At 36.8% G+C, this 12661-nt stretch overlaps 1 protein-coding gene across 10 annotated transcripts in view; it reads left to right on the top strand.

Moving 5' to 3' along the window:
• The window catches only part of ptprsa (protein tyrosine phosphatase receptor type Sa), a 701781-nt gene that overhangs the window by 628166 nt on the left and 60954 nt on the right, over positions 1-12661 (top strand). For all 10 annotated transcript variants that reach the window (XM_061883335.1, XM_061883337.1, XM_061883336.1 and 7 more), the window contains 2 exons: positions 1839-1958; positions 12439-12593. In XM_061883335.1, coding sequence (XP_061739319.1) covers positions 1839-1958; positions 12439-12593 — 275 coding nt within the window. The remainder of the gene's footprint in view (positions 1-1838; positions 1959-12438; positions 12594-12661) is intronic.

The following is a 12661-nucleotide window of genomic DNA, read 5'->3' as shown; positions in this document are numbered from 1 at the left end:
CTAACAGGGAGGGATTCAAGTTGCACCACTGGCCCGAAGATGCGAAAGTGGCAAGAAATCTGCCGCCAGACCCCCATTGAATGTGCCGGAGTGTCTGCACATTTTACCGGCGATGACAGACATGGCACAGAGATGTATGGATAACCTGCAGATGCATTTGCAACGATAAAGTCAACGAAATCACAAAGGTGAGTTTTGTTGATGTTGACTGCCAGCTAATGGATGCTAACATGCTATTTACCGTCGGTGCTAAAGCAGACATGGCACAGAGATGTATGGATAACCTGCAGATGCATTTGCAACTATATTACGTTTCCTTCCACCCACATTTAATGCGAAACAAACACTTACCAATCGACGGATTTAAGTTGCTCCAGTGTCACAAGATGTGAAAGTCCTGATCGTTTGTTCCGCACATTTTACCGGCGATGCTAACGCAGCTATTCGGCCAAGCTATGGCTATGAATAGCGTCAATAGCTATTCGCTCAATAGCTTCAGTTTCTTCTTCAATACTTTTATACTCCAACCATCCGTTTCAATACATGCGTAATCTGTTGAATCGCTTATGCCACTGAAATCCGAGTCTGAATCCGAGCTAATGTCACTATATCTTGCTGTGGTATTCGCCATTGTTTGTTTGTATTGGCAGCACTGTATGACGTCACAGGAAAATGGACAGTGTCTTCGCAGAGAGCGAAAAAAAGGCACTTTAAAGCTTTTTTTAGGGATATTCCGGGACCGGTAAAATTTTGAAAAAAATTTCAAAAAATTCAAACAAGCCTTTGGGAACTAATTTTTATTGTTTTTAACCCTTTTGAAATTGTGATAATGTTCCCATTATTAGAGCATATATTAATGCAGTATGAACAAGACTGTTTTAATGTAGACACATAGAATCATCATACTGCTGTGATAATATGCATCAAGTGTTCATTCAAGGCCAAGGCAAAATATCGAGATATATATCGTGTATCGCGATATGGCCTAAAAATATCGAGATATTAAAAAAAGGCACCCAGCCCTAGTTTGGCACTGTATCGTACATAAGCTGGTTTAATACTACGCCTTTAGTATGTTGTTTACATACTATGTTATCTGTCCTTTGAGGCGTTTTTCAACCAGAGTGTGCAGATGGCCAGGCAAAAAATAATAAAAATACACTGATGTATGATAAAGTAATTTCCTCCGAACAAGTGGACTTGTCAGGCAAACCTGACTTCATCCCGTCAAGCCCAAGCAGTGTCAACATCAGGCTCTCTTTCCCCGAGTGTCTGCACTTCATTCTCCTCCATCCCGAACCACCTGGGTTGTTTACCTGGGCGCCATCCTGACAGGCGCTGTCCTCCACTGTCAGGCGCCATCAGGACAGGTGGCGGCCGGACGATCAATGTCAGCTGGAGCAGGAAATGGGAGAGAGAATGTTTTCCGGCGTGTCGCATCGTATTGAAGGAGATGTACTAGCAAAGGGCAGCTAAGTGCTTTTTGCAGGCCTGCTGCACAAGCATGTTAACATAAAGGCTTGTTATTTGAACAGATATAGAATAAAATATATATAGTTCATGTTTTATTCCGTGTAAGATATAGGGTCGGGTTTAGATGGGAATTGTGTTTCTGGGACAGTGTTATTGTATTTTTGCTGTGGAGAGAAGCTTCCCTGCAGTTTCTATCAGCTCTCGCTGGTGTTTTAATCCACAGGGGGCCATGGATGTGTGAGATGAGCTCTGTGCTTCTTTCGATATATTTCAGTCACATTGGGCATGTTTTTAAATTTTTTTTTTTTTTTTTTCGCATCGTGTTTATCGGAGATGTTATTTAAATCCTTTCTCGTCTTTCACAGATCAAGTGTGACCAGTACTGGCCCAGTCGTGGCACTGAAACCTATGGTATGACCCAAGTGACCCTGTTGGACACCATCGAATTGGCCACTTTCTGTGTCCGCACCTTCTCCTTGCACAAGGTAAAATTATTCTACCTTTTTTTTTTCTAAAAGATGAACAAGAACACAGTAGTTTACATATTTCCGCTATTCAAAAAATAAAGAAAGGCGATTTTTTTTTTTTGAATTGAGAACAATTCGTATGTAGTGCATTGCCAGAGGCAAATATAAAATAGTCATAATTCAAATTACAGTCATAATAAAAACAATCAATGATTCAAATTAAATAGTGTAGATAAAGTACTTTCAATAGCCAACGTTCAAAAAGACTTCCACATTTTAGGTGCGTGCGTGCGTGCACGCATATATATATATATATATATATATATATATATATATATATATATATATTAGCAAATCGGGATTCTCACTTTGTGCGATGCAGAATCGATTGTCTTTTTTTTTTTTTATTGATTTTTTTTTTTTAATCAATCCAACAAAACAATACACAGCAATACCATAACAATGCAATCCAATTCCAAAACCAAACCTGACCCAGCAACACTCAGAACGGCAATAAACAGAGCAATTGAAAGGAGACACAAACACGACACAGAACAAACCAAAAGTAGTGAAACAAAAATTAATATTATCAACAACAGTATCAATAGTTGTTATAATTTCATCATAGCAGTGATTAAAAATCCCTCATTGACATTATCATTAGACATTTATAAAAATTTAAAAAAAGAACAATAGTGTCAGAGTGGCTTACACTTGCATCGCATCTCATAAGCTTGACAACACACTGTGTCCAATATTTTCACAAAGATAAAATAAGACATATTTTTGGTTTGTTTAATAGTTAAGAAAAATTTACATTTTTACAATCAGTTGATAAAACACTGTCCTTTACAATTATAAAAGCTTTAAAAAAATACTACTCTGCTAGCATGTCAGCAGACTGGGGTAGATCCTGCTGAAAACCTATGTGTTAAATGAATACAGAATCGTTTTGAATCGGAAAAACATCGTTTTTGAATCGAGAATCGCGTTGAATCGAAAAAAATCAATATATAATCGAATCGCGACCCCAAGAATCGATAATGAATCAAATCGTGGGACACCCAAAGATTCGCAGCCCTAATATATGTATATATATATATATATATATATATATATATATATATATATATATATATATATATATATATATATATATATACACACAAATACTAGGGGTGTAACGGTACACCCAAAATTTCGGTTCAGTACGTACCTCGGTTTAGGTCTGTATTTTACTTATCTATTTTTGTCAACCAAAAATGCTTTGCTCTGATTAGGGGGAACTTGAATTAAAAACATGTTGACAGGGGGTACATCACTGAAAAAGGTTGAGAACCACTGATATAGAGTATATTTACTGTTACGAGCGGCCATGACTGCAACGTGGTGCTCAGTAAAAATTAGTTTGACACCCCTGGTCTCGGTCTGGCTGTTAAACTGTATGCACATATGCAACAACAAAAATGGCCTGAATTGCATCCTGTTTCTCGTTTGTGTGTAACGTGGAGCTAACGATTTTGTGTGCTCTTCACACGTTCGCCTCCAGTTGTTCAACTCGCACTCACCTCAATGCATCATCTATTATTGTGTGTCTGCCAAATTGGAGCACTTAGGTAAAGTGAGCAGAGAAGGGAAGAAAAGAAACTCAATATACATAATTGGCAGATCGCTGGAGCGTGCAAACACACAAAAGCAGAGACTGAGTGCCGACGCAACCTAAATGAAAAGATTCCCATGTTAGCATAGGTGGAAATTACGCCCTGTTCCTTCACAACATGGCATAAAGTCCACTCAATACATGACATGTACCTCGATGGGTACTGTACTTATTTGAATCGATACTTGTACTCAACCATACCAGATTTTGCTCAATAAATATTAATTGTTTTTGGTAATACAATAAAAACATTTATTGCAACATTTAAAAATGAGCTGATTATGATAACTGCTGACCAGTTTTTGTATCTTGTTTCATAATACATTTCTGAGGCTCATATGCAAGTATGACATTAAGTTGAATTTACAGTTGCAAGTCCAGTAGTGTTTAGTTTGTGGTCTTTTTTTGTTGCGCCCTATAAGTGTTAATACTGTAAGTTTTGTACTCATTACGCATCAGCTGTTTGATTGTAACGTGCACCTTAGTTGTAGTTATCATTACCAAATTTGGATGCTGCAAAAAGTCAGTGTTCAGAAACAACAATAGAAAATACAAAAAATTGGGGGTATTTTATTTGAAGTAAGGAAATGTATCTGCCAATAGAACAAAAAAAATTCCAAAGTTAACCTCAATGAACCCAAAAATACCTTAAAATAACTAAATTCTCAGTAATAACAACTGTAGTACTGAATGAGTTTAGTTGAGTTTGAGTTTTAATTGTTCTATAATTTCATTGAAAATAAAACATCAGCTGTTTTAATATGAGACACAATTGTGTCAAAGTCACGTTGTTTTTTTCATGCTTGAAATAAGAAATTATTTCTTTAAAAAAGTAGTTTTATACTTGTGAGTGCAACAGTTGATATTCTAGTTTCAAGCATGTTTTACTCAATATAGGCCATAAAATCTCAGCAACAAGCTGTAATATCTTAATGAGATCATTCAGGACCGAAAAACTTAAAGTAAGTAAAACACTGACAGAAAATCTGCTTAGTGAGAACAACTATCTTACCTGGCAGAAAATAAGCAAATATCACCCTTATTTGAGATATTTAATCTTACTTACATTTCAGTTTTTGCAGTGGAGGTGTTGAAATCGCCATGTAAAATTGCTAATCAGTAGACTGTTGATAGCAAATCCAATGTATATTAGCATCAAGCTAGCACATTTTTGAGTCAATTTCTTTGTTGGCATTAAAAATGGCAACTTTACCATTTTGTACTCCCTCGTCCCAGGAAGAATGCTTTGTGGAAATCTTTTATTTATATATCTGTATCGCTCTGGAATAACCTGCCTCAAATTGTCACCAGCAATGAAAGTAAACAGGTATTTAAAAGGAAAGTAATGTTTTATCTGAGTCTTTAAATTAGTTTGCTTGTTGAAGATTTTGTTTGGTTTTGTATTGTGTAGTTATATTTATATGGTAATTATTATTTGGTGACTGTAAATTGTTTGCTTGTTTTCTTATTGATGCTTTTATTTTTTTTCTGTATTGTGTAGTTATAACTATATGCTTTTACTTGTAATTGTATTGAGTTTGTGGACTCCAGGAAGACTAGTGGGTTGTTGTGGCAACCAGCTAATGGGGATCCTTAATAAAAATAAAAATAAAAAACTCGAGATAGTTTGGCTCAGCGCTGCTGGGGTGTTTGCCAACTTCTGCAGTGTCACACGTTTATCTTTATTCCTAACTTCATGCAGCATATTGTTTGCTTGCTGTCTAATTATGTAGTGTCTGTGCCGAGCATCTATTCATCATGTTTGTCGAAACATGTTTTTTAACTCAGTGTTTCCTGTACATTTTTATTTAGATAGATTTGGGGCTACTCGTTCGCCCTCGCTCATTAACACAACATAAATGGGACTGTCTGTGGTTTTAGCTCGTTGTAAAGAAGATAGCGACCTAACTTTGCTTCTTAACACACCTCATATGTCACTGGTTTGCCGGAGAATAAGAAGACATAGCAAGGAGGGTTCGGTGTTGCCAACCTTTTTGTTATATTTAGCGAGTATTCAGCCCTTTTTAAGTGTCGTCTTCCAGATATAAAAAAATTTGAGCCAGCCCCTGTAATTCATGGTGGTATCTTAAGGTACATTTTAGAGATGTCCGATAATGGCTTTTTTGCCGATATCCGATATTCCGATATTGTCCAACTCTTAATTAACGATTCCGATATCAACCGATACCGATGTATACAGTCGTGGAATTAACACATTATTATGCCTAATTTTGTTGTGATTCCCCGCTGGATGCATTAAACCAGGGGTCGGGAACCTTTTTGGGTGACAGAGCCATGAAAGCCAAATATTTCAAAATGTATTTCCGTGAGAGCCATATAATATTTTTTAACACGGAATACAACTAAATGTGTGCATTTTTAAGACCAACATTTTTAGACTACCGTATTTTTCGGACTATGAATTACTCCGGAGTATAAATCGCACCAGCCGAAAATGCATAATAAAGAAGAAAAAAAAAACATATATAAGTCGCACTGGAGTATAAGTCGCATTTTTTGGGGACATTTATTTGATAAAACCCAACACCAAGAATACACATTTGAAAAGCAATGTAAAATAAATAAAGAATAGTAAACAACAGGCTGAATAATTATATATAATTATATGAGGCATAAATAACCAACTGAGAAGGTGCCTGGTATGTTAACGTAACATATTATGGTAAGAGTCATTCAAATAACTATAACATATAGAACATGCTATACGTTTACCAAGCAATCTGTCACTCCTAATCGATAAATCCCATGAAATCTTATACATCTAGTCTCTTATGTGAATGAGATAAATAATATTATTTGATATTTCACGGTAATGTGTTAATAATTTCACACATAAATCGCTCCTGAATATAAGTCGCACCCCGAGCCAAACTATGAAAAAAACTGTGACTTATAGTCCGAAAAATACGGTATAATAAGTCTCTTATTGTTTTTAATTACATTATTAAAGCTAACCAATATTAAATAAATAACACTTCTTACCAATAATGCGACTTTTTGAACAGGTGCGAAAGAAAATAGATGATTGGATTAAAATGCATGACAATGTTTTATCATTTGAACGTTATTTTTAACACTGTGATTACCAGCGGAATTATTTAGTACTTATCGTGTTAAGCAATGTCAGCTAAGATTAATCTGAGAGCCAGATGCAGTCATCAAAAGAGCCACATCTGGCTCTAGAGCCATAGGTTCCCTACCCCTGCATTAAACAATGTTACAAGGTTTTCCAAAAAAAAAATCGACTTAAGTTATGGAAATAAATGCCAACATGCCATATTTATTATTGAAGTCACAAAGTGCATTTTTTTTTAACATGCCTCAAAACAACAGCTTGGAATTTGGGACATGCTCTACCTGAAAGAACATGAGGAGGTTGATGTGGGCGGGGTTGGGGGGGGCGAGAGTAGGCAGTAGCGGGGGGTGTATATTGTAATGTCCCTGAAGAGTTAGTGCTGCAAGGGTTTCTGGGAATTTGTTCTGTTGTGTTTGTCATTCTTGTTTGGTGTGGGTTAACAGTGTGGCACATATTTGGAACAGTGTCAAAGTTGTTTATACGGCCACCCTCAGTGTGACCTGTATGGCTGTTGACCAAGTATGCGTTGCATTCACTTGTGTGTGTGAAAAGCCGTAGAAGTTATGCGACTGGGCTGGCATGCAAAGCCAGTGCCTTTAAGGTTTATTGGCGCTCTGTACTTCTCCCTACATCCGTGTACACAGCGGCGTTTTAAAAAGTCATGAATTATACTTTTTGAAACTGATACCGTTAATTTTGAATCCGATATCGGTAATTTCCAATATTACATTTTAAAGCAATTATCGGCCGATAATATTGGCAGCTTGATATTATTGGACATCTCTCGTAAATTTATGTTGCAAACATTTAAAGATAGTAGTTTTGTTTTATATATTAGCAAATGAGTGAGGATTCAACGCATGAAATGAAAATGGTGTTTGGAGATGGTTACCAAATTCGGTACTTTAATAGGCACAGACAGAATTCTGTCAGTACTACCAGGATATCGATTAATTTCAAATCAAACGATACAAAATGTTGATACGTTTGTTGCACGCGATGTCACGTCCGGTTGCAGACTTGGCCCACTCTATCCAACACTTGGCGGGCAAATGTTGCAATTTTACATGCCAACAAAGGATGTATGCCTGATTAAAAAAAACAAAAAAAACACTTGAATGTATAGATATTAAGCCTCCACTTTTCAAAATGCGCTAGCTCAATAATAATTTACATTGCATTTGCCATAGTCAAACTACTGATTAGCATGGGTGATTGTGTGTGTGAATGGGTAAATGTGGAAATAGTGTCAAAGCGCTTTGAGTACCTTGAAGGTAGAAAAGCGCTATACAAGTACAACCCATACATGGCGATTTCAACACCTCCAAATTTGCTAACAAATACTACAACTAAGATGCACGTTACAATCGAATAGCTGTTGTGTAATAAGTATAATACTTACAGTATAAACACCTTGTAGGGCGCAACAGAAAATGACGATTAGTCGACTCATTGGAGTTTATACACTACTGCCTTCTAACGTCTTGGAATTTGCAAAGTGTACGGCATAGTACTTGCAAATGAGACTCAGAAGTGTACGAAAACGGTATATAACAACTGACCTGCACAGGTATCACAATCAGCTCACTGCTAAATGCTAAAACATAATAAGATTGTATTTATTAATGCATGAATGCTCTTTAATTTACAAGTAGTAAAATAAGTACCGAAAAGTGGTACCAACATCGATTCTCAGGTACCACGAATTGGTAGCGTATTAGTTCAAATGTGAAAAGTAGAGATGTCTGATAATGGCTTTTTTGCCGATATTCCGATATTGTCCAACTCTTAATTACCGATTCCGATATCAACCGATACCGATACATTCAGTCTTGGAATTAACACATTATTATGCCTAATTTTGTTGTGATGCCCCGCTGGATGCATTAAAAAATGTAACTTTACCTCGAATTGATTAACGTGGACCCCGACTCAAACAAGTTGAAAAACTTTTTCGGGTGTTACCATTTTGTGGTCAATTGCACAAAATATGCACTGTACTGTGCAATCTACTAATACAATTTTCAATCGATTAATAAAAAACAAGGTTTTCCAAGAAAGGGGGGGCAACTTCAACTCCAGTTATGGAAAAAAATGCTGACATGGCACTGCCATTTCTATTATTGAATTCACAAATTGCATTATTTTCTTGAACATGCCTCAAAACAGCTTAGAATTTGGGACATGCTCTCCCTGAAATAATCCTGATACTCATTACAACTATGAGAAATACTATACTTTGATTTTCACAAAGTGCATTAATTTTTTTATATTTTTTTTAAACATGGCTAAAAACAACAGCTACAAAAACAATGAAGGCACACACCTTCAGTCCAGAGTATGCTAGACCAGTGGTTCTCAAATGGAGGTATGCATACCCTTTGGGGTACTTCAAGGTATGCCAAGGGGTACGTGAGATTGTTAAAAATATTCCAAAAATAGCAACAATTCAAAAATGCTTTATAAATATATTTATTGAATAATACTTTAACAAAATATGAATGTAAGTTTATAAACTGTGAAAATAAATGCAACAAGTGTTGAAAGCTCGATTTTTTTGTGGACATGTTCCATAAATATTGATGTTAAAGAGTTATTTTTTGTACAATCCCCAAAGAGGGCACTTTAAGTTGATAATTACTTCTATGTGTAGAAATCTTTATTTATAATTGAATCACTTTTTTTATTTTTCAACAAGTTTTTAGTTATTTTTATATCTTTTTTTCCAAATAGTTCAAGAAAGACCACTACAAATGAGCAATATTTTGCACTGTTATACAAATTTAATAAATCAGAAACTGATGACAGAGTGCTGTGTTTTACTTCTTTATCTCTTTTTTTTCAACCAAAAATGCTTTGCTCTGATTAGGGGGTTCTTGAATCAAAAAAATGTTCACTGGGGGTACATCACTGAAAAAAGGTTGAGAACCACTGTGCTAGACCATCCGTGCAGCGGCGTTTTAAAAAGTCATTAATTTTACTTTTTTAAACCGATACTCATAATTTCCGATATTACATAATAAAGCATTTATCGGCATCTCTAGTGAAAAATAACGTTCTCCATTGTTTTTATAACAATCAGGCATTCTGGATTTTAGGTTGTTATTTTGAAAGATTTGACCAATTCGATTTTCTCTAAAAGTATAATAAAGTAGTCCCTCTTTATTAGCTTTTGTTTGTTTTCACTGATGCAGTATTTCAAATTAAAAGCCTGCCATAGCAACAAACCCCCAAAAATGTTCACTTCATATTTTTATTCCAAGTACAATGCTGTTTTGATTTCGAAATGAAAATTGCACATACGGCTCACCCAGCACTGGAACAATGCCATGCACAAACACGTACGTGCACATTTTAACATCGTCACAGGTTCTCTTAAAAAACGCGCTTGAAAAGACAAAATGGCACAAAGAGGGATCAAGTGTTTAATTAAAGGAGACATCGCGAGCACCACTTGCACCATCACGCGCACATTATCACACGATGTGACCTTGCTTTAATTTGATCTGTGCAAAGCCATATAGCAGAAAACCAGAGCTTTTTTTTTTAATTATTATTTAAAACCTCGCAGCTCGGTGAGGGAAAAAATAGATTTAGCAGGATGGAGGGTGGGCGGACGCCAAACTAACACACAGCGCATCTTTAAAGCAGTCGCCGCGGTCACCGATTCATATGTGTGGCTTTCCAGCAGAGATGCAAACTTGTTTCCAGACAGAAAAACAACAGCTTGTCACGTTTCGTGCCGGCAGCCCGAGCATCAAAAATCAGGGAGCGTCCAAAGAAAATCCATAAAAAATACGAAGTAGGCCAGTTTGCTTGTAATTACCACAATCATGTATTCATTTATTCAGCAAGGGGAGAAGAAAGCTCTGTCAGGAAAGCAGGAATGTGGCATTGAAATGCAAACTGTACCTCCATTAGAGCTATAAGTGAGGAGGACAGAAAGATGCATAGAGATTTGGATTCTCTTATCCTGGTCAAACGTCTTCTTGATCATTTTTTTCTTATATTATGCGCTTAAAGCTGGAGTATTGGAATCTTGTGTCACCAGGTAGAATTCTAGCTGTAAATACCGCCCCTGACTGACAGTCCCTCCCAGTCTTCTCTATGAAAGTGCACCAAATTGCAAACGAGAGCGATGCATGCACACACGGAGCTTGAAGTAGTGTTGTCCCGATACTAATATTTTGGTACCGGAACCGAAATTATTTTGATACTTTTTTGAATAAAGGGGACCACAAATCTTAGAGTACATTAAACATACAGTATGGCAAAAAAGTATTTAGTTAGCCACCGATTGTGCAAGTTCTCCCACTTAAAATGATGACAGAGGTCTGTAATTTTCATCATAGGTACACTTCAACTGTGATGGACAGAATGTGAAAAAAAAATCCAGGAATTCAAATTGTAGGAATTTTAAAGAATCTATTTGTAAATTATGGTGGAAAATACGTATTTGGTCAAGCTCTCACTGATGGAAGGAGGTTTGGTCTCAAAATCTCACAATACATGGCCCCATTCATTCTTTCCTTAACACAGATCAATCGTCCTGTCCCCTTAGCAGAAAAACAGCCACAAAGAATGATGTTTCCACCCCCATGCTTCACAGTAGGTGTGGTGTTCTTGGGATGCAATTCAGTATTCTTCTTCCTCCAAACACGACGAGTTGAATTTATACCAAAATGGATACATGGATGATACAGCAGAGGATTGGGAGAATGTCATGTGGTCAGATGAAACCAAAATAGAAATTTTTGGTATAAACTCAACTCGTCGTGTTTGGAGGAAGAAGAATACTGAGTTGCATCCCAAGAACACCACACCTACTGTGAAGCATGGGGGTGGAAGGATCATGCTTTGGGGCTGTTTTTTTGCTAAGGGGACAGGACGATTGATCCGTGTTAAGGAAAGAACGAATGGGGCCATGTATTGAGAGATTTTGAGCCAAAACCTCCTTCCACCAGTGAGAGCTTTGAATGGTTGACCAAATACTTATTTTCCACCATAATTTACAAATAAGTTATTTAAAATTCCTACAATTTGAATTCCTGGATTTGCTTTTCACATTCTGTCTCTCACAGTTGAAGTGTACCTATGATGAAAATTACAGACCTCTGTCATCATTTCAAGTGGGAGAACTTGCACAATCGGTGGCTGACTAAATACTTTTTTGCCCCACTGTATGTTTCTTATTGTAAGTTTGTCCTTAATTAAAATAGTGAACCTACTAGACGAGTGGTTCTCAACCTTTTTTCAGTGATGAACATTTTTTTAATTCAACTACCCCCTAATCAGAGCAAAGCATTTTTGGTTGAAAAAAAAGAGATAAAGAAGTAAAATACAGCACTATGTCTGTTTACCTGACACATGAAATGTGACAAATTTGGGGCGTGCACTATCGACTTTAGATGGCAGTAGAGTGTTAAATATCCCAAAATGTGTTTTCTGGCAATTTCTACTTTGACCCCAATGTTAGTTGCTATGTAGAAAGGCGATTTCCATTATTTCCAGCAGACTGCATTGTAAAATGTTTAACCCCCTTGTTTCCTCCAATTTGAGACCAAATGAAAGCCTTCTTTACTGTATACTACAGCGATGGTGTAAAATACAAATCAAGAGTGTTTAAAGAAGCAAATAAATAGCCAACAAAACCACATTTTCCTCCTTATCCAAAATAGTTTTGATGCTTTCTTTTATGGACGACCATTTTATTGAACCCAAGCCCTCTCTGTCCTACTTAGAACGGCTCCAGCGAGAAACGTGAGGTCCGCCAGTTCCAGTTCACGGCGTGGCCCGACCACGGTGTGCCGGAATACCCGACCCCATTCCTGGCCTTCCTGCGCAGGGTCAAGACCTGCAACCCGCCTGACGCTGGACCCATCATCGCCCACTGCAGGTCAGCACCAGTAACTCCTCGGTTAACTCATCGGACCTTCAGGTCAAACTAAATGTGTATCTTTTGTC

The sequence above is a fragment of the Nerophis ophidion genome, linkage group LG22, assembly GCF_033978795.1.
Source record: "Nerophis ophidion isolate RoL-2023_Sa linkage group LG22, RoL_Noph_v1.0, whole genome shotgun sequence".
NCBI lineage: Eukaryota > Metazoa > Chordata > Actinopteri > Syngnathiformes > Syngnathidae > Nerophis > Nerophis ophidion.
The sequence above is the reverse complement of the archived record's forward strand: the minus strand, read 5'-3'. Positions and strand labels throughout refer to the sequence as shown.